At 43.2% G+C, this 25,913-nt stretch overlaps 1 protein-coding gene and 1 long non-coding RNA gene across 3 annotated transcripts; one reads left to right on the plus strand and one right to left on the minus strand.

The window, feature by feature from the left end:
- The first annotated feature begins 7,668 nt into the window (after positions 1 to 7,668).
- LOC132647028 (uncharacterized) lies at positions 7,669 to 8,868 on the plus strand. Its single transcript, XR_009585316.1, has 2 exons — positions 7,669 to 8,242; positions 8,612 to 8,868. It is a non-coding gene; the product is annotated as an uncharacterized LOC132647028 (long non-coding RNA).
- A 4,739-nt stretch (positions 8,869 to 13,607) lies between these two features.
- On the minus strand, positions 13,608 to 24,796 carry C14H11orf58 (chromosome 14 C11orf58 homolog). 2 transcript variants are annotated; one of them, XM_021647386.2, is made up of 5 exons: positions 24,573 to 24,796; positions 19,003 to 19,086; positions 16,776 to 16,836; positions 15,433 to 15,542; positions 13,608 to 14,631 (listed from the first exon to the last, which is right to left on the minus strand). In XM_021647386.2, the coding sequence occupies exons 1-5, from the start codon at positions 24,633 to 24,635 to the stop codon at positions 14,404 to 14,406; spliced, it is 546 nt and encodes a 181-aa protein (XP_021503061.1). In that variant the 5' UTR covers positions 24,636 to 24,796; the 3' UTR covers positions 13,608 to 14,403. The 2 variants fall into 2 exon arrangements, with proteins under 2 accessions (XP_021503061.1, XP_060222970.1); XM_060366987.1 differs by lacking the exon at positions 24,573 to 24,796 and having other exon boundaries at positions 15,433 to 15,558; positions 19,003 to 19,081.
- Positions 24,797 to 25,913: the final 1,117 nt, after the last annotated feature.

Raw genomic sequence — 25,913 nt, forward strand, 5'->3', positions numbered from 1 at the left:
GCCTGCTTGTTTACCTTCACACACACAGGTATCTTAGAGAGTTTTCCGGGCTCCTTTGTGTGATAGCCAAAGGTCAGAGAATCTTCCCCCTGTTCCCCGGGGGCCTGCAGGTTCTCTTGGTCAGCCTGTGTGAGAGGGGATGGCAGTAATGCATACAGACTCTGGCCCAGCCAGCCAGGAGCCTGTTGTGGGCTCCCAGAGTTCCCTATAGTAACAGCACAGTAACCTATGTTAAGTCCTTTTGTGTTCTCACCAAGGGTGGGAATGAAGCAGCAAATGATTTGTCTAATCCACAAAATCACATTTCTGAGACGTAGCAGGCCAATGCTAGGAGCCCTCTGCTTCAGGGTCGACATCACACAGGGGCTTTGCAAGGGACTTCTCAGGTTGTTCTGAAAAGAACAAAGGGACCAGGCTTGGGAAGACATGAAAAATGGCAGCCCCTCCCAGCACAGTAAACATGCCATCGCTTTGCAGCCCGCACTCAAAAGGCAACCACTTTCATTGCTCCCCTAGCAAAAGAAACCTTTCTTCAGAGCGAGTGGCAGGGTACAAAGGCAGAGCACAAAATGCACATACATCAGAGTCCCTGCAATTCTGTTTGAACAAGCATATTGATTGGTCCTGACCCTGTTACCTTTTTTCCCTATTATTTGAAAAGGTGCATCTAAGTGTAGTGAATTGAATCAACGGGACTGAACTTTCCACGAGAACTTCTCGAGGTATTTCTTTAGTTCAAAGCTTTTGAATTTTAAAGGGCATTTTTAATATGAATCTGTTGAGTATTCTTTGCCACAGCCCAACAAGGCATGTTAAATGCAGATGAGGCTAGACGAGGAGGCTGGGAATATGGGTAGAGACGGAGACTGCAGGGCATGAGCCAACCGTGCCCTGTGGGAGAGCCAGGTTGGGGTACAGCGTAGGCCCTAAATGTGTCTGAGCACATGAGAACAGCCCAGCCACAGGAGAGCAGTCTCACGGGCTCTGCGTGGAGGGGGCCTGTGTGATGATCAGCTGCCCACCATCCCGCATTCTTAGGAAGCTAAGAAAGAACTAGGCACGCAAAGTCCCTTAGCTGGGGTCCCAGTTTGAGTCACCGTACCCTGCCAGTGTGCCCCAGCCCTAGGCTTTAGTCTGTCCTGGGAGCTCTCCCTCTGTACTCTGAGTTGCATTTTAATCCTTCATGGATCAGGGTCTTGGATATTTTGCTCTTTGTTTGAGTCCCTTGTACCATTCTGGCCGTGGTCCTTGGAACTCTCTAGAGGTCCTTGGAACTCTACTCAGACACAGTTGAGAGACTTGGCCCACTCGAGGCTCATTTTAAATTAAAAATTATTGTTGTTGTTGTTTTATGTGTCTGGCTGTTTACCAGCTTTGTGTGTGTTTAACATGTGCGTACAATGCTGGAAGAAGCCAGAAGAGGGCGTTGGATCCCCTGGAACAGGAGTTACAGCTGTAAGCTGCCATGTGGGTTTTGGGAATCAAACCCAGGTCTTCTGGCAGAGCAGCCAGAGCTTTTAATGACTGCACCATCTCTCCAGCCACCCTCATCACTCCTTTTGGCAAAGTTCCCCTATTCCTTGTCGGTCTGAGTTTCTGTTTGGAGGCTTTTGACTCTCAAAAGCACTTTCCTCCTAAACCCAGAGTTTAGGCTCAGAGGCAGAATTGTCGAAGAGGAGTGGATAATCTCCCCTACCGAAAGAATTTGGGGTATGGACATCTCTGCAAAGTCCTCCAGACGAAAGACAGTGGCGGGGGGGGGGGGGAGTCTGGAAGGTCAGAATCGCTGCAAAAACGGGTTCTTTGTACCTGTGTCTGCCCACAACTGCAGGAGTCACCCACCCCCTAAGTCACCCACCCCCTAAGTTTTGCTATCCTCTTAGATTGACATTCATCCTCCCAACACATGTTTTCCTGGCTTTCACCTTCAGGCCTCCTGCTGTGGTCAGGGTTTCCAGGGCCCCAGTAGTTGGTGAGCGCAAGTAGCCGTAACAACTCCCCGTAACAACTCCCTGTGTCTCCGTTGGCCTGTTCTGCAGGGGGAGCCTTGCCACTCCCTGGTCCTCCTTGGGAGTCCAGATAGCCCTCGCTAAGTTCACCACATACCTCTCCAGCATGAGTTCCCCAACTGGCAACTTCTGGACATCTTCTGGCTGGGAAAGTGCACCAAGATGGCCTCTCACCCCTGCACTCCAGGAAAGCTGTTCCTGCCTGGTCATCTCCCTAAGCAGCAACCCCTGGATGTAATCTCTCTCTTTATAAATCTTTCCCCCCATCCCAGCCAAGCCCACTGTCCACACATATGGGAGAAGTTTTCTGTCTCTTGGCCCCAAAGCAAGGCTGGGAGGTTGCAGAACACTTCCTCAGCACCTGCCCAGCTCCTCTGTCTTTGAGCTTGGCAATTGCCTCAGTATCCCTCCCTGCCCAGGGATTGCATCCCCTTTCAAGTAGCTACTGCGATGTGGTCAAGCATCCCAAAGTTAGTGGCTTAACACCATAATTAATTATCTGTCATGGTTATTCAATTCTCCAGGCCCATGAGCTAGACAGATCTTTAGCTCCGTATAGTAGAGGCAGCTTTTTCACCTTGGTGGCATTGCAGTGGGGCTGTCCAGATAAGCTGGGATGGTTGATCATCCTCATCTCTGCCCATGCTTCCTCATGTGAGTGCTTCAACTTTCTTTGCAAGATGGAGGTCTCAGGATAGATGGACTTAATTGTTAATGCCAGGCCTTTAAAAAATCAGTCCAGAGCCAGGCATGATAGCATGTACCTGTAATCCCAGAACTCCAGGGCCTGAGGCAGGAGGATCATGAGGGTGAGGCTAGACTGGACTATTTAGTGAAACTGTCTTCCTCAGGCCTGGGAGGTGGTCTGGAAATGGTGTGTTCCGCGTGCAGTTAGGATTTGGACAGTGTGTCCTTCAGGCTCTTGTGTCAAATGCTGGTTTACCAGCAGGTGGTGCTATTTGGAGGAGGCTGAAGCCCTAAGAGCTACGTAGGACCTAGCTGGAAGTAGGCCAGTGCTGGTGTGTAAGCCTTTGGGTTGTAACTTCCTCTCTCTGCTTCCTGTCTGGCAGGGGCTGAGTAGCCTCCGACACATGCTTCCACCACAAATGCTCTGCTTCAGTGTCCACCGTCTAAGAATCTGTGGAGCCAAAAGCTACAGACTAAAACCTTTGAAACTGTGAGACAAAAGAAATCCTCCCACTCTGCAGTTGTCTCTCCCAGCTATCCAGCTATCTCTCCCAGTTGTCTCACAGTGACACAAAAGGCACTCACAAGCACACCTCCTAACCAGAGAACTGCCTCACTGGCCAGCCTGGGATGGGGGCGGAGGTGGGGGTGGGGTCTGGGAGACTGCTCTTGATCTGATAGCCAGCGTCTCACAGGCACTTGCTGACTGCTTCTACGGCAAGAGGGAACAAGCAGGTGGGTGACAGTATCAGCTCTGCCTTTCACTCCCCCACTTCTCACTATTCTGGGAGAGCTGCTCCTAGGACACCTTTCAGAGACCAAGAAGGGTCAAGGCTAGCCCCTGGAGAGCCGGGAAGTGAACCATGGATATAAACGTCTTTCACTTGGGAGGAGGGCATGTCAGAGGGGGCTGAGGATGAATAGTCACTGTTACTCTCCAGCACCTCTCCCACACGGGGAAACTTGCCTGCCGCTGGTGCTTCAAAGCCATGCTTCCTCCCACCAGTATCTGGCTAGACTCGTTTGCCTGATTTTTATTACTCACGATTTTTAAAAAGTATATTCACTTATTTATTTTATTTGGGGGGGGGCATTCGTGCCACAGCGTGTCTGTAGATGTCAGAGGACATCTTTCAGGGGTTAGTTCTTGCCTTCCGCTGTTCCAGGGATCAAACTCATGTGGCTGAGCCTGGTAGGAAGTGCCTTTACCGGCCGAGGCGTCTCAGTGGCTCCGCCTAGTACCATTTGTCTGTGTGACACTCTGTGGCAGGTGGGGTTACAGAAATGTTGAGGTTGAGTCCGAGGTTGGAGAGGCTTCCAGCTAAGCCTGACGGCCGACCTGAACTAGATCCCTGGTACCCAACACGGTGGAAAGAAGAGGCGATCTGACTTCCAGAAGGTGTTCTCCACACCCGTGCCACCGCACATGTACTCACACACACTCTTACAAGCTGTGTTTACTTTTATTTTACATGCACATGTGTGAGACTGTATGTCTATGTGCCATGTGCATGCCTGGGGCCTGCAGAGGCCAGATGAGGGCATGAGATCCCTGAGAACGAGAGCGTCCATTACACAGGTGTCTTAAACCACTAATCCATCTCTCCAGCCCCTAAGTAACATTTTTAATGAAAAAAAAAAAATTATAGTAATATGCTAGTCGCCAAGACTGGGCCCAACCCCAGGCTGGTGGGCTTGAGGCTTCCATGACAGCCCTGCGACCAGGGCAGCCTTAGGGAGCCTGGGTGTCTTTGAGCTACATCAAGCAGAGGCATTGGCTCCAAGGAGGACCACACCGCCTCACCTGCCTGCTGCTCACACTTGGGCCATGGTCGCTCAACTCCCATCGCAGGTGGGAGTGTTGGAAAGAGGAGAGTCCTGTGTGGGAGCCAGCCTGCTCGGAACTGAGTTCTGCTTTGCCAGCCCCATTCCTTGAGCCTGTTACTCCTTGTCAGCTTTATAAAGTGAGGTGATTGCTAAACCAGCAGTCGCCACAGTCAAGTTATTATAAGGAATGCTTCTTTTTGTTTGTTTGTTTTGTTTTCTTGTTTTTCAAGACAGAGTTTCACTGTGTGGCCCTGCCTCTCCTGAACTGGCTCTGTAGACAAGGCTGGCTTCAAATTCAAAGATCGGCCTGCCTTTGCCTCCAAAGCGCTGCGAGTGAAGGTCTGTGCCACCAGCTGAAAATGGTTCTTGGTTGGTTTGAGGACGGTGTCTTCAATATGTAGCCTTGTCTGGCCTGGAGCTAGCTGTGACCTGGAACTGACTCTGTAGACCAGGCTAGCTTCAAACATAGAGACCACTTGCCTCTGCCTCTAAAGTGCTGGAATGAAAGGTGTGTAGCCCTACGCCCAACTGAAAATGGTTCTTGATGCCCTAGGAACCATTAAGGAAAAATATACATAGGTTGGAGAGATGGTGCAGTGGTTAAGATCCCAGGCTGCTCTTCAAGAGGACCAGAGTTTAGTTGCCAGCAACCACGTGACAGCTAACAACTGTCTGTAGCTCAGGGTCCAGAGGATCCAGTGCCCTCTTATAGTCTTCATGGGCAATGGATCCCATACATATACATGAGGGGGGAAAAAGTAAGGTGGAAGGGGAGAACCAACTCCACAAAGATGCAGTCTGTCCTCCACATGTGCGCTATGGCACACATGCCCCCTGCATGTACATGCACACACACAAACAATAACAAACAGATTCTAAAATACATAAAGCCGTACGAGAGTGGGCACATTGACTTATTTCCTGTAGTAGCCACAAGAATCACTAAAAAATTATTGTTCTGTGAATGAACGATGATGACATCCCATTGCCAGGAAACTTGCCTTGGAAGGCTTTACCTGTCTCTGTGGTGTCTTAGCCCCCCGGACGCATCCCTAGTTCCCTGAGTTAGTGGTAAAAGCAGCAAATATGGAATCTGGCAAGTTGGCCCTCCCTCCCCAAGCTTCGGTTCCCATTTAAGAAATGGAGCTAGCAATGGCTGCTTCACCTGGGTCATCACAAAGCCTGCATGAGTCACCGTTACAGCCCCTGGCTGAAGAGCTTTTGCTCTTGTGGTTGATCTTTCCTGTGAGTGTCAGGGCTCAAGGTGGTTCTTGTGTACTTAAGTCCTGCTCCTTTAAAGAGCTATATATGAGGTGCGCAGGTTTGGGGTCCCCCACTACCCCTCTGCCCTGGTCTTTTGCTCTCACTAGCTGCCTCCTCAGCTCTCACCTGCAGCAGCCCTAGGCTTTTGAAGCTAGGATTCAAGGAACCTGGCTGCGATGGAGCTGTCTCCCTGAGCCCTCCAGGTGCTGAGGACAGACAGGTCCTTGGAGGCCTGCCCCTGCAGCCCTGCAGCTGTCCACCTGACATCACATCAACCTTACACGTCCCTTTGATGTCAGTCCCCAAACTGGAGCCTGACGCCCCGCTCTGAGGACCCAGGCTTTGAAGTTGGCCTATAAATTGAGCTTTCAGGAAGAAAGTTGTCTGTTGTGGCTCAGAGCAACCAGCTGGGCCCTGTAAAGGCACGCGGAGTACCGTGAGCCCCTGATAAATAATTCTTTCTGGGCCCAAGAAAGAGTCATTCCATTTAAAGGGAAGGAGAATTCCCTTGACCTTTTCATTGAAGTTAGGGGTGGGGGCATTGGAGAGGGTTTTCGTGCCTTCTCATGAAAGCCACATGGGGAAGGCAGGTGGTTTCTGAGAATCCTGCAAACAAGCGCTCTTGACACCAGGTACTGTAGCCAAGCCCTGCCCCTCTTCTCCCTGCTCTGCCATGGTGCGACCAGCCTCTTACAGGAAGAGAGGCCTCAGCCCTTCAAGGTAAATCCTACTGGAAATGGTGGGGCTTGTGTCCCCACTCTGCTAATCTTTTCCTGCCAGTGTCGGACACTGTTGAGGGCTGAGGCCTCTGCACGAGGCTGGATATCCTACCCCAAGGAGGCCTGGACATTGGCACTGGTGAGAACACACTGTGCATTTGCTTCTGTGTACCCTCAGCCGAGGCTCTGTAGTTCACAGCTGGATAACTGGATATGTAGTTATCAAAGCATAGTGCACACATAGAAGGTACACAGAACACCACACTGGGGCCCGAACCAGATGTGTGCCAGGACACCAGCTATTCCTGGCTGACCTGTTCAGGAGGGCACTGCCCCAGCAGCTACCCTTCCCATTTCTGTGTTAGCCACACATACGAGCTTTTCTTTAGTTTTGCCACCTAATGAATCACTGACCAAAAACATATCTTTTGTTGTTGTTGTTTGATTGCTCTTTTTTTGTTTTAAGACAGGGTCTCACTATGTAGCTGTGGCTGACCTTGAACTTACAGAGATCTGCCTGCCTCTGCCTCCCAAGAGCTGGGATTAAAGGTGCGTGCCGCCAAGTCCAGCTCAAAGACCATACATGTCTCAGCTTGTTTTTTGAAGTTACGTTTCTCATTGCTATGACGAACACTTCATAAAAACAACCTAATGTGAGAAGGGCTTGCTTTGGTTTATGGCTTAAGAAGGGCTACTATCTCTCCTGACAGAAAAGGCATGTAGCTGGGGTGTGAGGTGACACCCACGGCCCCACCTCAGATTTGTTTCTGAATGCTGGAGTCATACCTGTAACTATCATGCATAGCCCATATTTATTTATTAAGTAAATAAATAAATTCCATTCACTTAGGCAGTCCTGGAAGAGTATGACTCTCAAGGTTCTAACGTCAGGCTGAGTCATATGCCTGGGAAGTTCTGGGCTTAATTCTCAGCGCAGAGTGTTGTGGGAAGGGAGAAGTCCAGCTGGGTAGGGCAGCACACATATGATCACGGTACGAACGAAGGAGACCAAGGCAGGAGAATTGCCTGGAGCTAAAGCCAGCCTCAGCTATCTAGTGAGTTTAAGACCACTATGTATCAAGAGATATACAGTGAGACTGTCTTAAAAATATGTAGTATATCCATATTATATAATAGATGCATTATATACATTATATATTTTTTTCTTTAACTTTGAATTTAAAGAATTGTTTCTTCCTTGATAAAAAGAAGACTAGATTACAGGAATAAAGGAAATTTTAACAAGAATGATGTGCATTATTATGCGATGTGTCTCTTTGTTCACTTGCTTGTCTGTGTATGCACCATATGTGTGTAGGGGACCACAGAGACCTGAGGAGAGCAGAGAAGGAAGGACACTGACACTCAGCTCACTGTCTCTTTTTCATTCAGTCAGGACCCCAGCCCATGGGAACCCTCATTTGGGATAAGTGTTTGCTTCTCAGTTAAAGCTCTTTGGACGCGCCCTCCCAGACACACCCCAGGAATGGCAACTGGCTCGTTTCAAAGCCGCTTGACAGTGGAGATCAACCATGGGATGTATTTGTGTGTTTCTTTCCCACTGAAGATCGTGCTTATGACGGGCATGTCACCTGCAGTTCTCCTCACTTCTGCTCTGTCTCCTCACGTGCTGCTGTCTGAACACCTCTCTCTTCTCTGCAGCAGCACTGGTGAAGGGCTCCTGGATGCTCCCGGCTCAGAGTGCTGCAGATAATAGTACGCACACCCAGGTCTGAGGTAAGTCTTCAACATCGAAAGTGTGAAACTGAAGCTGGGCCTCGTGGCACATGCCTGTAATTCTAGCACTCAGGAGGCTGAGGCAAGAGGATTGCAAACATAAGTGTATCCTGAGGTACAGAGATCTCTTTAAAAAAAAAAAAAGCAATCAAGAGAAAACAAACAACTGTTGCCTACAATGGTAGAATTACTTTGTGTTTCCACTTCTGAATCTCATTTCTACCCAGCCTCATCGTGGTTGGCATTCTGAGACCATTTCTGACTCTTCTCTCCTCTGCCCTCATTACTACCCAGCTTCACTGTGGTTGGCATTCTGAGACCATTTCTGACTCTTCTCTCCTCTTCCCTCATGGTATTCACGCCCTGCAGCACCTTCTCCTTAAATGTGAGCTGGAGCTAGTAATTCACATCCAGTGACGGATATGACAAGACGACAGGGTGCCACTTCTGAAGAGTCTGCTCCTGACTGCTGGGATCAGAGACGAGTGCCACCACACCTCAGTGGGGTTTTCTTTGTCTTGACCCTAATTGGGATTTGTAATGATCCTCAACCTGTGGGTAATTGTCTTCAGTCCGTTTGAGAAGAGGCTGTTTTCTCTCTTTAAAATAAAGGATTTATTTTTTAAGTTACAGGCCCATGTGTCCGCAGTAGTGGTATGTACAAGTGCCTGAGAAGACCAGAAGAGGGCATCAGATGCCCTGGGGCCTGGGGTTACAGGGAGTTGTGAGCCACCTAATGTGGGTGCTGGGTGCTGAGCAAATGTTTAAGGCCACCAAGTGTTCTTTACCACGGAGCCATCTCTGTAGCCTTGGTATTGTCTCTTTAAAAGTTAGTTTTCTCTATTCTCTCCAAGCCGTCCCTTTCAGGCACTCCTCCGTGTGAAGCTAGCCTTTTACTCCGTTGTGCAGGAATCCATGATGCATCTGGGTGGGAGGGGCCACACAGACCTGAAGGCCTTTGCCACACTCTTTTGCAGCAATGTTTCTCTCTTCCCACATGCGGTGGCACATCCCACAGATGTTCATGACACTTGTTCATCCTGACTATTTCAAGGGCATAGAGCAAAAGATGTGGGACTTGCCTGGTCACAGAAGCTCATGTTCAAGCCGGCTGGCTGCACGTTACCAGGCGTGAGTGCCGGATTCTGCTAAAGGCACTTTACACACTCTGTAATAAACCTGCATTTGTAACATGCAGCTCCTGGGACAGGCTCTCACCTTCCCCGAGTCTGTGGCTGGCTTCTCAGGCTACACAGGATTGACATCTAGAGCCAGGTCACTGTTGTGAATCTCTTGGGTGTGGGATGGTATTCAGCCTCTGCCTCTGCCCACTATATTCCAACAGCATCTCTCAACCGTGACCAACCACATATGTCTCCAGACATTGCCAAGTATACCCAGGGGAAGGAGCCAAAGCCACTCCTGGTTGAGAAGCAGTGGTCTAAGGACAACATTCCAGACAAGAAAGCCTCACAGAGTTAGTGATACTAAGAGTCTGTAATAATCGAGGGCTGGCCGCCGGTGTAGTCAGAGTGCTGGGTTGTGAGCTGTCTTTGGTTTTGGCTGTGTGGAAGCTTGTGGCTAAGTTCCATGTTTTCTCCTTTAGCTACGTGAACTCCATTTTCAGGCCTGATCTTTTATTTATAATACAGCAATCCTTTTGGAAATGCCTTCGTGCAGTTTGAAGACTGGCAGGCAAATTGGCACAGTGTGGAATTCACTCTTGGAGGTAATGCCCCCGCAATGGTGGTAGCCCACTCCGAGTGTGAGTTAGGATCCATGAAGCTGCTCGCCCGGTGAGCAGCACAGGATCTGTGGGAAACACACAGCAGGTATTCCTTGGGTCAGAAGTAATTGAGCGGTGCTTTGTGAGAGTGAGATGGGATCTGATGTTCAGAAATCAAGCCAGTGCAAGCTCAGGCCACAGCAATTTGGTGTTCCAGTAAATATGCACTTCCAGTTTGGAGACAGAGAAGTGAAGTCATTCTACCTTTGTCAACCACCCAAAACAGCAAGGAGGGGAAACGAGAGTGCAGATACCAGCTTCCACAGAACTCAGGCACTGAAACAAACTTGACAATGCATGGAAGAGCTGAAAAGGGAGTGGATAAAAAAAGCAAGCACAGAAGGATGTATGTTGCTGCGGGATTTGAGTCAGGTGGCCAGTGGTTGCCCAAGGAGAGGCTTTGCCAGAGCCACCTGTCAGGTGACGGAAGTAGCACAGGTCTACAGTGTCACTTTTCTATTTTATTATTAAACATTTTATCTGTAAGTATGTGTGTGTACATGCACGTGCATATGGGTGGTAAAGGCCAATAGAGGGAGTTGGACCCCCTGGAGCTGTAGTTACAGGGGCCTGGAAGCTGCCTGGTGTGGGTGCTAGGAAACAAACTCAGGTGCTCTGCAAGAATGTTTGGCACACAGTAGGTTGTTTGTCAGTATTTGTAACTAATCAAATAAGTAATTAAAGAATGGAAGGAGTAGGTTGGAGAGATGGCTCAGATGTTAAGAGCACTGGTTGCTCTTATAAAGGTCCTGAGTTCAATTCCCAGCAACCACATGGTGGCTCACAACCATCTATAATGAGATCTAGTTTTCTCTTCTGTCATGCAGGTGTACATGCAGACAGAACACTGTGTACATGATAAATAAATCAAATCTTTTAAATAAAGAGGAGGGGAAGAAGGAGGAAGCTGGGAAGAAGGAGGAAGGAAGGAAGAAGGAAGGAAAGAGGAAGGAAGAAGGAAGGAAGAAGGAAGAAAGGAAGAAACAGCACCGAGGCTTGTGTAAGGAAACTGCAATGCAGAGGGCAGAACACTCTCTAGAATGATTCATTCTCATAGACACAATAGCACGTAACACAAACATAAGAAGGTATGACAAAACAACAAAGAATCAGTGTGAGCTGGAAGAACTAAGGGGTTTACATTTTTTGTTAGAATTTTTAATTTTTAGATTTTTTTTTCCTACATAGATGTCTGTGCACCATGTGTGCCGGGTGCCCACTGAGGCCAGAAGAGGGCATCAGATCCTGGAGCTCAAGTTACAGGTGATGGTGAGCCACCATGTGTGGTTGCTGAGAATTGAACCTGGGTCCTCTGTAAGAGCAGCCGGTGCTCTTAACCTCTGAGACATCTCTCTAGTCCATGATAATCAGACCATGCAAACTGGAATGACAGACATGCTTGAGTCAAAAGGGGAACGGGAAACAAGAATGACAGAAATGGAAATGGCATGGAGACAGCAGAGGCAATGTGCTGGAAACTGCCATTTCTAAGAGAAAGGCTTATATTTAGAAATGACCACACAAAGCAGTGTGTAGTGGGTTTAAGAAGCTGAACTCAGTCCTCTAAACTCTTTGAAAGTTTAGGCCTCAACTCATTACTTTTTCACCCAAATTATTTTGAATGAGCTAGTCAGCTGACAGCTCTCTACCAATCTTTTTTTTTTTTAATTTTTATTTTACTGGCATGTATGCCTGTACACCACAGAGGTCAGAAAGAGGGCATCCGATCCCCTGGAGCTAGAGCTAGAAATGGTTGTGGACCACTATGTGGGTGCTAGGAATTGAACCCAGGTCCTCTGCAAGAACAGCCAATGCTCTTAACTTCTGAGCTGTCTCTCCAGCCTCTTGTTTTCTATTAGTTACATTGAGGACATTTAACCAGAAAGTCTCTGTCATCCTATTTTATATCACCGTGACGGAAGACCACAGACTGGTTAGTTTAGAAAGATTGATGCAGTTTAGTGGTAGAGTCTTCACCTGGTCAATGTAAAGCTGTGAGTGCAGGCAGTAAGCGCATTTATACATCGAGTCCTCTCACTGCTCCCATTTTCTCAACTTTTAAAACAGTGGGTATAACACAGCACACCAAGTCTTTTGCTTTTGTTTTTTCCCCCCATTTTTTTTAAAAGTTCCTTGATATCCACTTACATAACATAGGCAAGGTGTTTAATATGGTTTAGGGACTATGCTGCAGGGCCTCATACACCAATACTCCAAAAATACTCCTATTATAACTGAGTTGTGTTAGTGTTCTGTGGTTACACATGGATTAATTAAAATTGAAACCTTTGTAAATGGCCTTGCACATTTAACAGTGAATTGATGGGACTACTGTAAAAACACACTGATCTTCCATTCTTTTGTGGTCCTGAGGATGGGGCCCAAAACTTTACATATGCTAGCAAAATGCTTTCCTAGGCAGCTAGCTTTTCCAGCTTTCCTTTTATTATTTTTAAGACATTCCCTCTCTGCAGCCCAAGCTCCTATAAACTCAAGGCAATGGTTTCAGCCTCAATAGCATTAGGATTACAGGCCAGCACCCTCATGTTTCCTCTCCTAAATTTTAAAATTTTCTGTGTATGGGTGTTTTGCCTCCATGTATGCTTGTGCACCACTTGTGTGCCTGGTGCCTGCAGAGGTGAAAAAGAGGCACTGGATTCCCTGGAACTGGAATTACAGGTGAGCTGCCATGTTGATGCTGGAATAGAACCTGGGTCCTCTAGCAGCACAGCCAGTGCTCTTAACCACTGATCCATCTTTCCAGGCCCTCCATTCTTAAACTTAAATTAATGGTAATATGCAATCCCAGAGGCTGGATTTGAAAATCAGTGTTCAAACCAAAACCAAACTTCTTCAAAGTACTTTACACATATTGTTGGTCATGCAGAGAATATTTGTAGGGCAGTACCTACTTGTATAGTATGAGGAATTAAAACACAGAACAGGAAGGCTCTTTGGGTAAAAATGCACAATGTAGCCTATAAATCAGAAATCACCTGCTCTGTGCTCCATTTCTCATATCCAAACTTTCAAAGGGGAAATCTTACAAAGTTCAGTCACACATGTTAACAGACATGTTAACAGATCAGTTTTCATACAGGCTGGTTTTTCATCTTTAAGCCTGTTAAAATTGACAATTATTCAAAACTCCATCCACTAACCCATAATGCACCTGTGTTAATTGCTGTACAAATCAAGAAGAGAATAGCGGGGCTGGAGAGATGGCTCAGTGGTTAAGAGCTCTGACTGCTCTTCCAGAGGTCCTGAGTTCAATTCCCAGCAACCACATGGTGGCTCACAACCATCTATACCTTCTACTGCTCTCTTCTGGCATTAAGGTGTACATAAAGATAGAACATTCGAAATAAATAAATAAAATCTTAAAAAAAAAAGAAATTATAAAAAAAAAAAAAGAAGAGAATAGCTAAGTCCCACTTTAGCAGCAGCACAATTACCTGGTGACGCTTCCTTTTAGTCACCAGTCTAGAGAAGACAGTAAGATGAACATGGTTTCCAGCTCTTGCTCAATAAGCCTGCTCCCCATTTAGAGACAATGAGGGTAAAGGCATCACAACCAAATATGGGAAACTGCTTTCTCTTTATTTAGACCTTAGGAGGAAAAAAATGAACTTTGGTCACATAGTACCTTAAAAAAAAAAATCCAGTTTTACATATTTAAATACACAGGACTTAATGAGCAGAGAAATAATTCTTCTGTAAAAACTGGCCAAATTTTATCAAAACTTTACCACACAACAAAATCAAATTATATAAAGACACTTTGGGTTCGCAACCTTTGAGTGATGTGAAACTACACTTCTGCCCACAATGTCCTGTGCTTGCTCTCGTGCTGCTCTGGTCTGAGAGCAGAGACTACACATGCACAGACTGTTAACAATGGTCTGCAGCACGGCTGACAGCAGCAATATCCATGATGGACAGGTCTATTTTAACAAAGTATAATCAAGGGAACATTTCTCACGAACACATCACAGTATCAAATGAATTATATAAGAGAAAAATAGGAACAAACTAAAAGATAAAGATGAAAGAGCTACCACAAACAAAGTAAGTGTCCCCCATAATGCATCTACAGGGGCAACAAGGTGGTGAGAGGGCTGACAATGCTACCCTGAAAGAAAGCGGAGTACAGTATTTATTTCTCATTTATACAACTCTGACTCTTTACAAAAAATGGTTATAATCATGCCTGGAAAGTGTAACCCACGGCATTTGAAAGCAAACACTCTTTGTAGTTATTTAAAAGGGCCTTTTTAAAAATTATAATACAAAGGTCTGTGCTCTATAAGCAGTCCTCCACTGTGCATTATAACAATAAGGCTTACTTTTAATACAAAGACTAAGTGTTTGATAGTTATGAGCCGCTGGACTTGACAAACATCATCTTATAATTGCTCTTTGCATCTTTTTTGCTCTTTGAGTCTTCTGCATCATCAGGATGCTCAGCAGCGTGGAGTTCTTCTGCAGATTCCTCCTTCTCAGACTCAGAATCACTGTCCGAGTCATCTGGGCTCTCAGCATCAGGAGAGTCGTCCTCATCATCATCTGCAGCCACGTCACCTTCCCCATCATGATCTTCTACCTAAAACATCAACCAAAGGCCTATTAAGGAAAAACAAGCAAAACTGGCCAGTATAAAAAACCAGAACTGATCCTAATTTTTTTTCCCTTAAAAATAGCTCTTTTAGCTGGGCAGAGTGGCACAATGTCTTTCTTTAATCCCAGCACTCAGGAGGCAGAGGCAGACTGACCTCTATGAGTTCGAGTTCCAGCAGGGGCCAGAGTGAGACCCTGTCTCAAAACAAAAACAAAAACACCCTGACCCTCCACCCCTCAAAACAAAACAACAGTCACTTGATAGTGTTAGGTCAACATTTCATAAACAGATGAAAATCTGTCTGCTGAGGGAAAGACTGGGGACAGCCACTTCAGACTTTAAGGAAACTTCTCACAGGCACTCCCTGGTCGCCCTCCTCTAACTTGACAATTACTGACGTTCCCTTTCTGAAACAGCAGCTGTTAGCAAATTACCATTGCACATCATTACACATCAGCACATATTACAGAGACCACTCAGGAAACAGCTAAGAGACCTAAGCCAGGATTTTAAACTTACATGAAATAATTTATTTTATCTTACGAGCATTTACTCATATCCACTAAAAGTGTGCCTAGGTTAAGCAGAATTTACACTTAGCCAATATTAGAAAACTCATTTTAAATCCTTAAGAACAATTTTCTGATTATCTATTGACAGAGATGAGCTGTAAGAATATTTAAGTAGTTGACAAGAAAGCATTCTTTATTAGTATTTGTGGCTGTTTTGATAACCTAAATATCATACGGAAACTGAAAACACAGTCAATGAAAACAAAGTTACTACCTCACTGAAGCCAAGTCCACAGTGCCGCCGGTATCGTCCTGATAATTTACTGTCCATGCTCTGCTGGTACTGAGACTCCAGTTCTTCATTAATTTTCTTGTCTTCTTCCCCTGCGTGTCCATTGTACTTTGGTTATGTTTCAGTCAAATTAACAAAAACATTTGATTACACAAAAAGACCTGCAACACAGAAGCTATTCTATTCAGGGCTGAGTTCTCTAACTGTGGCTAACTTCACAATGAGTAACATGGACAGTTTCTGTAGCATGGCAGTCACCTAGTAAACACTGTCAGCTACAAGACAGTAGTGGACAGACATATTTATGGTGACTTTTAAAAGTCCACCTTCTGAATTAAGTGTTTAATGATCACTCTCCAAGTCACCTAAAAAAACCTCCAACAAACAAGAGCATGTGTTTTTGAACAGAGAGAACACAAATGTGAGTAATTTTGCTCAGAGCATTCAAGGTCATCTCATGGCCTGGTAATGGTACTTGGTGCCTGTCTTTGCTTATTAGCTAGTAGAAACAAATAAACTAAAAACCCCAAGTTATCTAATGATGCACCATTTGTGTGTTTGCACTTACTCTGCACTATGAAGGAGAGCACTAATAGTCCTGTGAATCCCACTTATAAACTGATGGCCCCCGACAGTGTGTACTCAAGACTGGGCATGGGGCTTAACTGTACACACATGAAAGCAATTTTAGCTTCCAATCAACTTCTTGTACTCTGCGTTATTTTTCTTCATCGCGCTCTGAATGTTTTTGGCATTTATTATCTAATGAGTGTACCAAGTACTGTTATGGCACTTTCACACATATATGTCATTTCATTTTGTTACAATTTTAATTTTGAGACTTCTCATTTAAGTGTTAAATGCTAAAAACCCTTTCCATTTTGCAAAGCTGATATTCTGCCTTATGGAACAATGCAAATTAGTCTGAAGTAACTAATGTCAGAAAAATGAGGAAAATGACTTCTCAAACATACTATATAAGATAGGCTGGTATAATGTTAAATGATTCATTTAAAATTCATTACATTTAATTTAGATTATGCTGTTAACTCACAACAATCAAGACTAATGTTTACTTTCCAACAGACTGAAAATGAATACAATTCATTTTCAGTTCTTATTAAAATTTTTTTCCCACATAACACACATATATTTTTTCCTTCCCCTTTTCTGGTTCTAGGAAGCCAGTGCCTTCCACACGCTAGGAAACTGTTTTGCCAATAGGATAATTTCCCTTGAAATGCTTTAATTAACAAAACTAAGCACAGAAAAGCTCAAAATAATATAGAGTTAGCACCTCTATTTTAACTGTTTTACTTTCTTACCTGTTCGGAAGTGAGATGTTGATTTGTGATCTCCTATAACAAGACGACCAGTGTGTTCTTTCTGTAAGACAGCAGAAAATGTGTTAAAGTTTGAAATTGCTCATTCCATACAATTACTATGTAGTGGAATTACTCCAGGCTTCTGGAATAATTCTGAAGACCAAAGCCTAAGTCAAGAGCTCTGTTTTTATGGAATCACAGCCTAGCAAAAGGAGGGATTAAAAAGAGATACACAAACATAATTAGAAAGTAAATTATATGATGCCAGAAGGCAGTGCACAAAACAGAGAATAAAGTGACAAAAAACTAAAAGGGGTAGAGATCAGGTTAGATTATTTTTGAGACAAGGTCTCATCATGTAGACCAGGATGGCCTTGAACTCCTAAGAGATCTGCCTGCTTCTGCCTCCCAAGTGCTAGAATTAAAGGTGAGCACTACCATGCCTGACACAGGCTGGAGTTTTAAATGAGATGCATAATGAGAAAATTAAGCCAGTCAGTCCAAGCATTTTCTTTCTTGACCTCCTCCCTGTCCCTTCCCCTGATCTCTGTGTAGCTCCTGGAGCTTGCTCTGTACACCAGGCTGGCCTGCAACTCAAGAGACCTTCCTACCTCTGCCTCCTGAGTGCTGGGATTAAAGGCATGGGCTAGTACCATATCTAGAACTACTGATTTTCTTAAAATCCTTTCTACCATTTCTTCCCCATGCCTCAGAAATATCTTAGAAAGCAAAAAATTACTTATGTAGAATGAAAGCAAAATTATAAACTTAAAATGTACCAAGTAATAGAAAATGATCATTTTTATTTACAACATACAATAAACTATCTAGTTCTTCAAATTATAATAAACTCTCAATTTCAACCTGTCAAAAACAGACCTTAAAACAATTTAATACAAAAAAATACTTTGATTTAAAGTAATGATAAAATTAGTGTCTTTATGTTAAGTTAATTCTACTCTTTACAATTCCTATTTCACTTCCTAAAGTAAAGAAAGAATCCACGCAAAGAGAGAAAGATTAAAGTGGGAAAAGTTAAAGATTAATTTGAAGGTTAAATCCTAAAGAAGCGTAAAAAGCACTACCTAAGGACATACCCTATGTCTGAGCTCCACCTCAGTCCTTTCAGCAAAGATTTACAAAAAGACCATTTAGTGGTCACCAAATTGTACAGATTTTGTTAGGATGTTTTTAGTACTGTCAGGATTTTAATTCCAGTTGTTGAATATGGCCTCTAAATTTTATCTTTATATACTTTTAATAAATCTTTTATTTGTAGAGGCCAAGAGAAAGTTGTATACTATGAAAATGCTTAATCTTAAGGAAGCAAGGATCATCAATTCACTACAGATATGCTTCCTGAAAGCTATGTGAGGAACTGACTTCCTCAGTCCCTGTCCCTTTGCTGGGATCCAGGAACTCAGCTTGCAGATCTGCCCATTTCTATTTCTGGGAACTTTCTTGTTCAGCAAAGCCAAAGAACTGGACACCATTCCCACCCTCATACTAATGACTCTGTATTAGTTTCAGTTTCTTCCAGGGCACAGCAGCTCTCACCATGTCACCATCTGTGATACCCAGGACCTGAAGCAGTGCTGCCATGCAGTAGGTAATCAGCAACTAAAGGTGAACCGAACCAGGGCTTCCAATGTACAACAAAAACAAGGGGGAGGGGAGGTGTTTCACTTGGGGTGCTGAAAAGAAAACGCTCTCTTAATGCTTTCATACATAGTTTGTAAAACAACATTGCTAGGAAAAGAAAGGCTTTTAAAGAGTGCTTTCTTGGCACCTGTAGCTGCACATTTAATTTAAATGGAATGCATTATAAAATACACATAACATTTCTAAAATTAGGCCTCTGATAAGGGATATCCCTTTGGCTGTTACTTTAAAGGCTACAAAATGCAGGCGTCTGACTGTGGGCAGGCGCTATAATATGCTTAGGGATGTCTTCTATGAAAACCATCAGGCAGCAGGCAATCAGCTGAGTCTACACAAATCTAATTTTCTCCATACAGCTTCTAAACACACTGCCAAAGGTACAGAAAAGGCCAGACTGGTTCAGAAATAGTATAAATTCAAAGTGTTTGGTTAGGGTACATATATTTCCCAAAGCCAAAGATAAAGCAAGCAGAAGAAAATGTAACCCAAAGTGCCCCATCCTTCTCACTTAACCCGCACAAACACAGCACTTTAAAATGATAAAAACATAAAACACAATGCTTACCTTTCCTGCACCCATAAGTCTCAAAAACTTTTGTTTTCTCTCTTCATTGCCCAAGTCTGCTGCCTCCCAATTGCTAGATCCAAGCTGTAAGACATTAGTTACTTTGTTTTTTGTTTCTGCATTTACAAATACTAAAATATTTAAAGTCGATCTGCAACTCAAGTTTTCTTCTGTCAGTGTTAACTAACCGTGACTCTTAGGAAGTTAAGGAGGCGGAACCCTCTCATTTTGTTACAGCTACAGCTCTGTCTATAAAGCCTGCAAATGCCAGATTCACAGAGTGCTCATACACTCACTGCGTACACACTCCTGTTGAGTTTTTGGGTCCTGGGCTCCAGGATGCAAATCTGTGACACCCACTATGATGCACAATAACACTCATTGTCCTAGACTGAGCTGGGAAGGAGAAGAGAGCACCTAGTACCAGAAGGCTGCCAGGACCATTAACCAAAGCTTTACAAATTCTGGGTTTGGGCCAGTGAGATAGCTCAGTGGTGTAAGGTGCTTGTTGCCAACCCCAATGACCTAGGTTTGATCCCTGTGATTCCTAAGGTGCAAGGAAGAAACTTACTCCCAAGAACTGTTCTCTCTGATCTCCTGCCGTGTGACATGGAATTATGCTGAGTATAAATGTACACACACACTCACAGATAAAATGTAATAAATCACTAAAAAATGTATTTTGCTGATAATCTAAGGGATAGCATGTCATCATAATCTTTCAGTTTTTTGAGAAATAACAATTATTTATTAGACCCAAAATGTTATTTCTTATTTTATTCTTTGAGATCTTTCAAAGAAAAAAAATTACTTCAAAAAAAATAAAGACTAAAATTCATTGTGTTAAGTTACAATGGGTTCACTGAACCTATACAATCTTAATCACTATATTTTTTTCTACATTTTGAAACAAATGTAAGATTTCATTATAATTTATCAATCACTTCCAGCCATACTAAAAATGACTAAAGGTAAGTAAACAAAAGAGTAGAAAACTTTTTGCATTATATTGTGTCAAATACTTAGGTCAAAATGTTACGTCATCATGCTTCTGCTGCGCAAAATTTTTAATTTTCTACCCCAAAAGAAAACTGACAAAAGGCGTTTTAGAACCAAGATTTTAAAAGAGGAAGGCCACAGAATTGGCTCAGCGGTCAAGAGCAATAGATATTCTTCTAGAGAACCTGGGTTTTATTCCCAGCACTTAACATGGCAGCTTACAGCCGTCTGTAACTCCAGTTCTAGTTAATCCATGGCCTCTCTGGGCAGCAGGCGTACACATGGTACATAGACATATATGCAGGCAAAATGCCCCCCCAATAAATAATAAAAAAATACAAAATAGCAAGTAGTATAGAATTATAGGCTAAAAAGGAGGATGATATTGTGTGCAAATAACTCAGGCTGATTCTTTGTATTATAAACCACTAATGAGTTTTTCTAACCTACAAATCAATGTGAGACAAAATCAGGAATAAAAGAATATGGTACCCTCATTCAGAAAGCTACTCAACAGGAAGGGCTCCGTTTTGCAGAAAGAATTTCTTTTTGCAAGAAGAGCTGGGCCATCTCATTTTTCTAAAAGGATACTTGACTTTTACTTCATCTTTTAGTATATGTGTGCAACATTTACTTGATTTGTAATGGGCAAAGGCTGAAGGCAGAACTGCATACAAAAGTGACTAAAAGAAAAATATACAGAAATGAAGACATTCATTGATCGATCATTCTAACTACATTTATAATAAATGAAAATGTTTTACAGTTGTGGAGCAAAGGTGAAAAATCTCCAACACAAAATGGTAAATACTCAGTTTTCAAGGAATGCAAGTATTAACACTTTGACTATGAAAATTCAGGAAGTAGAGGTAATGACAAACTTAAAACCTATTAAAACTAGATAAGCAATCTTTAACCATGTTCTAGTTCATATATGATGCCAACATGTATGAACAATCTGCTATATCCACAAGATACTAACTCTTTGGGATTATAGACTGTTAAAATCAGAAACGTATAGAGTAAAAGTTGGGGGCTGGAGAGATGGCTCGTCAGTTAAGAGCACTGGTTGTTCTTCCAAAGTCCCGAGTTCAATTCCCAACAACCACATATGACTCACAACCATCTATATTGTGATTCGATGGCCTCCTACGGCATGCAAATGTACATTCAGATAGAACACTCACATATATTAAATAAATACATTTTAAAAGTTTTGATTTGTTATTGTTAAACTGATATTAAAATTACTAGTAGTCATTGATATTCCCCTTTTATTTCTCTGAAAATCACGAATGAAATGTAAAGAGCTTTTAAAACAATGACAACTACTGCTCCTGGGTATGAGAGTTAAAGCATTTCCATCACACCAGACCCACCTGTTCTTCTAAATTACATTTGGTAGAGATTATATGTTCTCATAATTTTGGCTGCCTAAGTTACAAATCTCTATTCCTTTCCAGGTGACTGCAGATCTTTTTATAGATCTATTAGTCTTAACTATTTCTAGCTCATTGTGATAGTGAGTACCACTACCTCAATGCTTATTCTCACTAAACTACTGGCTCTGCGACAAATTCCTAACAAATGCAGGCAAATTTGTGTAGGTATGTATGAAATAGGTTAATTTCCTATCTATACTCAGACTTTATCCTCAAGATAGCTCATTATGAATATGCAAATATTCCCAAATCCAACAAATTCTGAAACACAAAACATTCTAGGTTCTCAGACTAAGGGGCACCCAATCTGCAATCATCTTTAACTTGTAAATAGCCTCCCACTTCTGTTCCCTTTAGAGCAGCAGCTCTCAACCTGTAAGACTCCTTTGTGGATGGCTTATCAGATATTTACATCACAATCCATAACAATAGCAAAATTACAGTTATGAAGTAACAAGGAAATTGTTTTGTGGCTGGGAATCACCACAATATGAGGAACTGTATTAAAGGATTGCAGCATTATGAAGGTAGAGAACCAATGCTCTAGAGCCTCTCAGAGCAATCCAACAGGCAAACCAACAGACAGATAATAAAGGACACCAATGTTCAGAAACGGAGTGAGCTGCTTCCATGTTCTGGCCAGAACTTCTGCTTCTTTCACAACATACTGCATGGGACCAAATTAACTAGGGTTCCACAAACTAAAGCTGCAAAACTGAAAAAAAAACCTAAAAACACAACTATCCACAACACAACTTTTCCAATTGCCCCTTCTGCCACAAGAATACACTCAGGCTGGGGCTGTAGCTAATACATAAGGCCCAGGTTTCAAAGACTAGCACACCCACACCCGAAAGAATACAGCAGCAAACGTTTATAATGTTTTTACCTAAATTACTCTATCTTTTACGACCTTTAATCTTATTTTTTTAAAGCAATGGGTTTTTTTTGTTGTTGTTGTTCTTCCTTTCCAAAATGCTATCATTGTGAAACACAGTGCCTGACAACTATTTGTGATTCTTTACCTCCCACCCTGATAAAACAGCTTTCATTCTCCACTTCAGCCAAACCAATGAAACCTCAATAATCTCTTTTCATTATACTTTGCCAAAGACTGGAGTCAATTTTGCTTCTCATATACACACCCCACTGACTATATATTTGAGATTACTTCTATGTCATCCTTTCCTACCGTTGTATTCTGTGATAACATTTACTTCTAGTACCTTTTAAAAGTGTTTTGTTGCCCTTGCTATGTTTGAAGTCACTGAACCAAAAAAAACTACAATCTTTTCTATCAACTAACTCATTACTGTTAGTTGATTTTCTACAATTACCAGGTGTTTTTTGAAAATACAGATGAGCTTAAAAAAAAAAATAAGCAAACAAGCCAAGCATAATAACAGCCAATTAGCAGTAAAAATGATAAATATATACAAAGAACAACACTGTTAAGGGTCAAGTTATTGTATAATACCATAATGTGAATGACACAATCATTCTTATGATAGTATAGGCAAAGTCCCTGGTCCCAATCTTGAAGTGCAACTATAATCACCTTTAACGACAACAGTTATAAGATTGGAAATGTATTAAAACTCATCTAGCTCAAAAGTTATCTCTGAGTCTATCAAAGCAGGTATGTGATATCCTAGCAACCAATTCACAGTTAATATCAGGAGGAAAACAATACAACAGCTCTTTTAAATCTGTTTTAAAGCCTAGATCACTAAAAAACCTAGACAAGGGGGGGGGGGGGTGTCCTCCATTATCAGTGGGCAGGGGAAGGGGCATGGGAGGAGATGGAGAGAGGGAGGTTGTGATTGGGAAGGAATGAGGGTGGGGCTACAGCTGGGATACAAAGTGAATAAATTGTAATAAATAAAAATTATATTAAAAAATCATCCGTTTCCCCACCAAAAAAAAAAAAAAAAACCAAAAACAAAAAAACAAAAAACCCTAGACAAATTCCTAACAAATGCAGAATGATTTTATGAATGTAAAATCTAAGTTCTAGTAGCAGGGAGGACAGGGAGCAAAGATAAATCTTAGATAACCAGTCATTCCTCTATTATTTTAAAAAACTGACTACTAATCTTCCTTACAGGACTAAAATTTATTTAAATGTTCTCACTATTCTGGTCCTCACCCCATTTTCCAAAGGAGGTTGTTCTTAGCTTGCTCATTAACTACAAAATAGCTCAGGAAACCTTTTATGGCTCACAAAGGACTTGCAAAAGATACCAAACTGCACTAGAAAGTACAATTCTGAAGCTGGCAGTGTACTAATGTTAAGTGAGACCAGCTTTTCTCTCTCTCAAAAACGACTTCTTCATATCTCCTTCCCACTAATTTCCCTATCAAGGTTCCAATGTATTTCATTACAGAAGGACCTAGTTTTACATGTACAAATTACCTGTAGTTTCCACAACACTAGGCTAGAGCTAAGACAAATATAACATAAGCATCCTCTTTATTAATCTTTCAATTCCAGCATCTGGCATGCAGTCAGGATTTAACAGGTTACAAGGGGCAGTTTATTACTTCAACTGGTAAGCTGAAGGCATGGGAAGAAGGTAAAGGTATTGACATCAAAAAGGGCTTCTGAGACTCACTGTCTCTAACCTCGCCATCACTCTATTACCAAACTGTCTACCACAATCTTCGGGTTAATTCTGATCTGTTTATTATGACTGTCGTAGTAAAGGGCAGCAATTACCAGTACACTGTAAAAAGATAATCCAGGCAGGAAAATTTGTCCAAATGTGACTGAACATTTCTCCATTGTCAGAGGAGCCTTTTAATCCTAAATCAGGGATATGACTTATCTATCCTGAAATACCTAAGAAAAGAGCTTCACCGCCAACCCCCACCCCAAACGCAGAGAGACATCTGGATTAAGCGCCTTTCGTTTTCGACCCTTCTCGGGATTTCCTTCCTCAACCCCCCTTCCTACTACGCAGGTCTCTGGGTCTCAGATCGGGGCTTCTTCAAACCCTCAGATTCTAGTAATTAAAAAAAGACATCCCTCGTTTGCGCCCCCTCTCCTCGAGCGCTACCTCCTCCATCCACCCTTCCTGGCCTACCCCAGCCTTTAGTAGGCCTCAACCCTCATCCATTGTTATTTACATCGTCGTCGGGGGAGGCTGAACGCTTCACCCCGTGCGGGTGAGACTCCCGGGCAGCACTCATCGTGGCTGGGATCTCGATGGGGATATGCCGAACACACTCGCAGCTCTCCTCAATCCCGACACCAGCAACCCTCACTGAGCCACTGGCCCAGGCAGGCAGCGCCACTCCAGAACGCAGAGCCCCTCCGGGCCTTCTCCGCCACAGTCGTCACTGCTACGGCCGCTCGCTACTCCGGAGCACTCCGGGAGTTGTAGTTTTTCGGACTCTCTCTATACTGGCCTGACTAAGCCGTCTTTGGTAATTTTAACTACAATTCCCAGGAGGCCGAGCGAGTCATCTCGCGCGGCGTGGCGGGAGTGCCTTCAGAGGCTACGCTTTCCTCGGCGTGTTGAGGGAGCTTTCCCGCGAATGGGTGTCGTGGTGGTCGTTCGTGGAGAACTTCGTTGCCAGAGAAAGGCCTAGAGTGGGTTTTCGCCCTTATTTCTGTGAGATTATGCCCTGTTGGCAAACACATCCACTATAGTTAAACACATAGATTTAAATGTAATGTTAGAGGCTTATTGAATACGAGTTCCTCGGCCTAAGACAAAAAAACTTAAAAAACGGCTTCTCCCATCCTACTATGTGGTCTATATTGCTCTCACGGGAGGTCTAGATGATTCTGATGAGTTTCCTATTTGGTTTTTTTTTTTTTCTTTTTATTTTTTTTGTACTCACTAAAATGAATTCACTATGATGTTGAAAGCTCGGTAATTGGCTGTTTTTCGAACAGGCCCACCTGAGGGAATTATGGACTACTTTCCACCGACCGGGCTTAGTGTGTACTAGGTAGGAGTGACCCCTTTGACCCTTTCTTTAGGTATAGATATTATTTCACCGACTGAAGTGTCTCTGTAGAAAATTATCTTTTTTATATTTCTTTGGGGGAGGCGGGTGAGTTTCCTATAAAAAGAAACCCCTTTAAAAAGTTACACTACAGTGGCATTCACAACCTTCTTCAACTGTCTCCTTAGTCTAGTTCCAAGACACCACCCTTGGGATAGCTACTTCACTTCTTTTCCCATTTGCAGGCCTGTCTCCATTTCCTTCTTTCCCATTTCCCTTCCTTAAGAATGACTAAGCGTCCACTAAGATCTTGTAGTTAAGTATTCACATATTGAAGATAAATTTGTGTATGTATGTTAGGGTGTCTGAGTTTTCATCCACATCTGAATCTAACATTCATCAGGATGACTTTCCCTTACTTATCCTGAAGCTTTCCAACTTTTTTTTTTTTAAGTAAAAACAAATAGTATGACAATACATGTCTAGTATAAATCTCCATACTGGTGGTCTCTG

The sequence above is a fragment of the Meriones unguiculatus genome, chromosome 14 (assembly GCF_030254825.1).
Source record: "Meriones unguiculatus strain TT.TT164.6M chromosome 14, Bangor_MerUng_6.1, whole genome shotgun sequence".
Taxonomy (NCBI): Eukaryota; Metazoa; Chordata; class Mammalia; order Rodentia; family Muridae; genus Meriones; species Meriones unguiculatus.

Coding starts and splice junctions, on each gene's coding strand:
- C14H11orf58 (XM_021647386.2), bottom strand. CDS start 24,635: ATGAGTGCTGCCCGGGAGTCTCACCCGCACGGGGTGAAGCGTTCAGCC. Junction 15,543..16,775: donor AACATCTCACTTCCGAACAG/GTAAGAAAGTAA, acceptor ATGGACACGCAG/GGGAAGAAGACAAGAAAATT. Junction 14,632..15,432: donor GTGGACTTGGCTTCAGTGAG/GTAGTAACTTTG, acceptor TTGATGTTTTAG/GTAGAAGATCATGATGGGGA.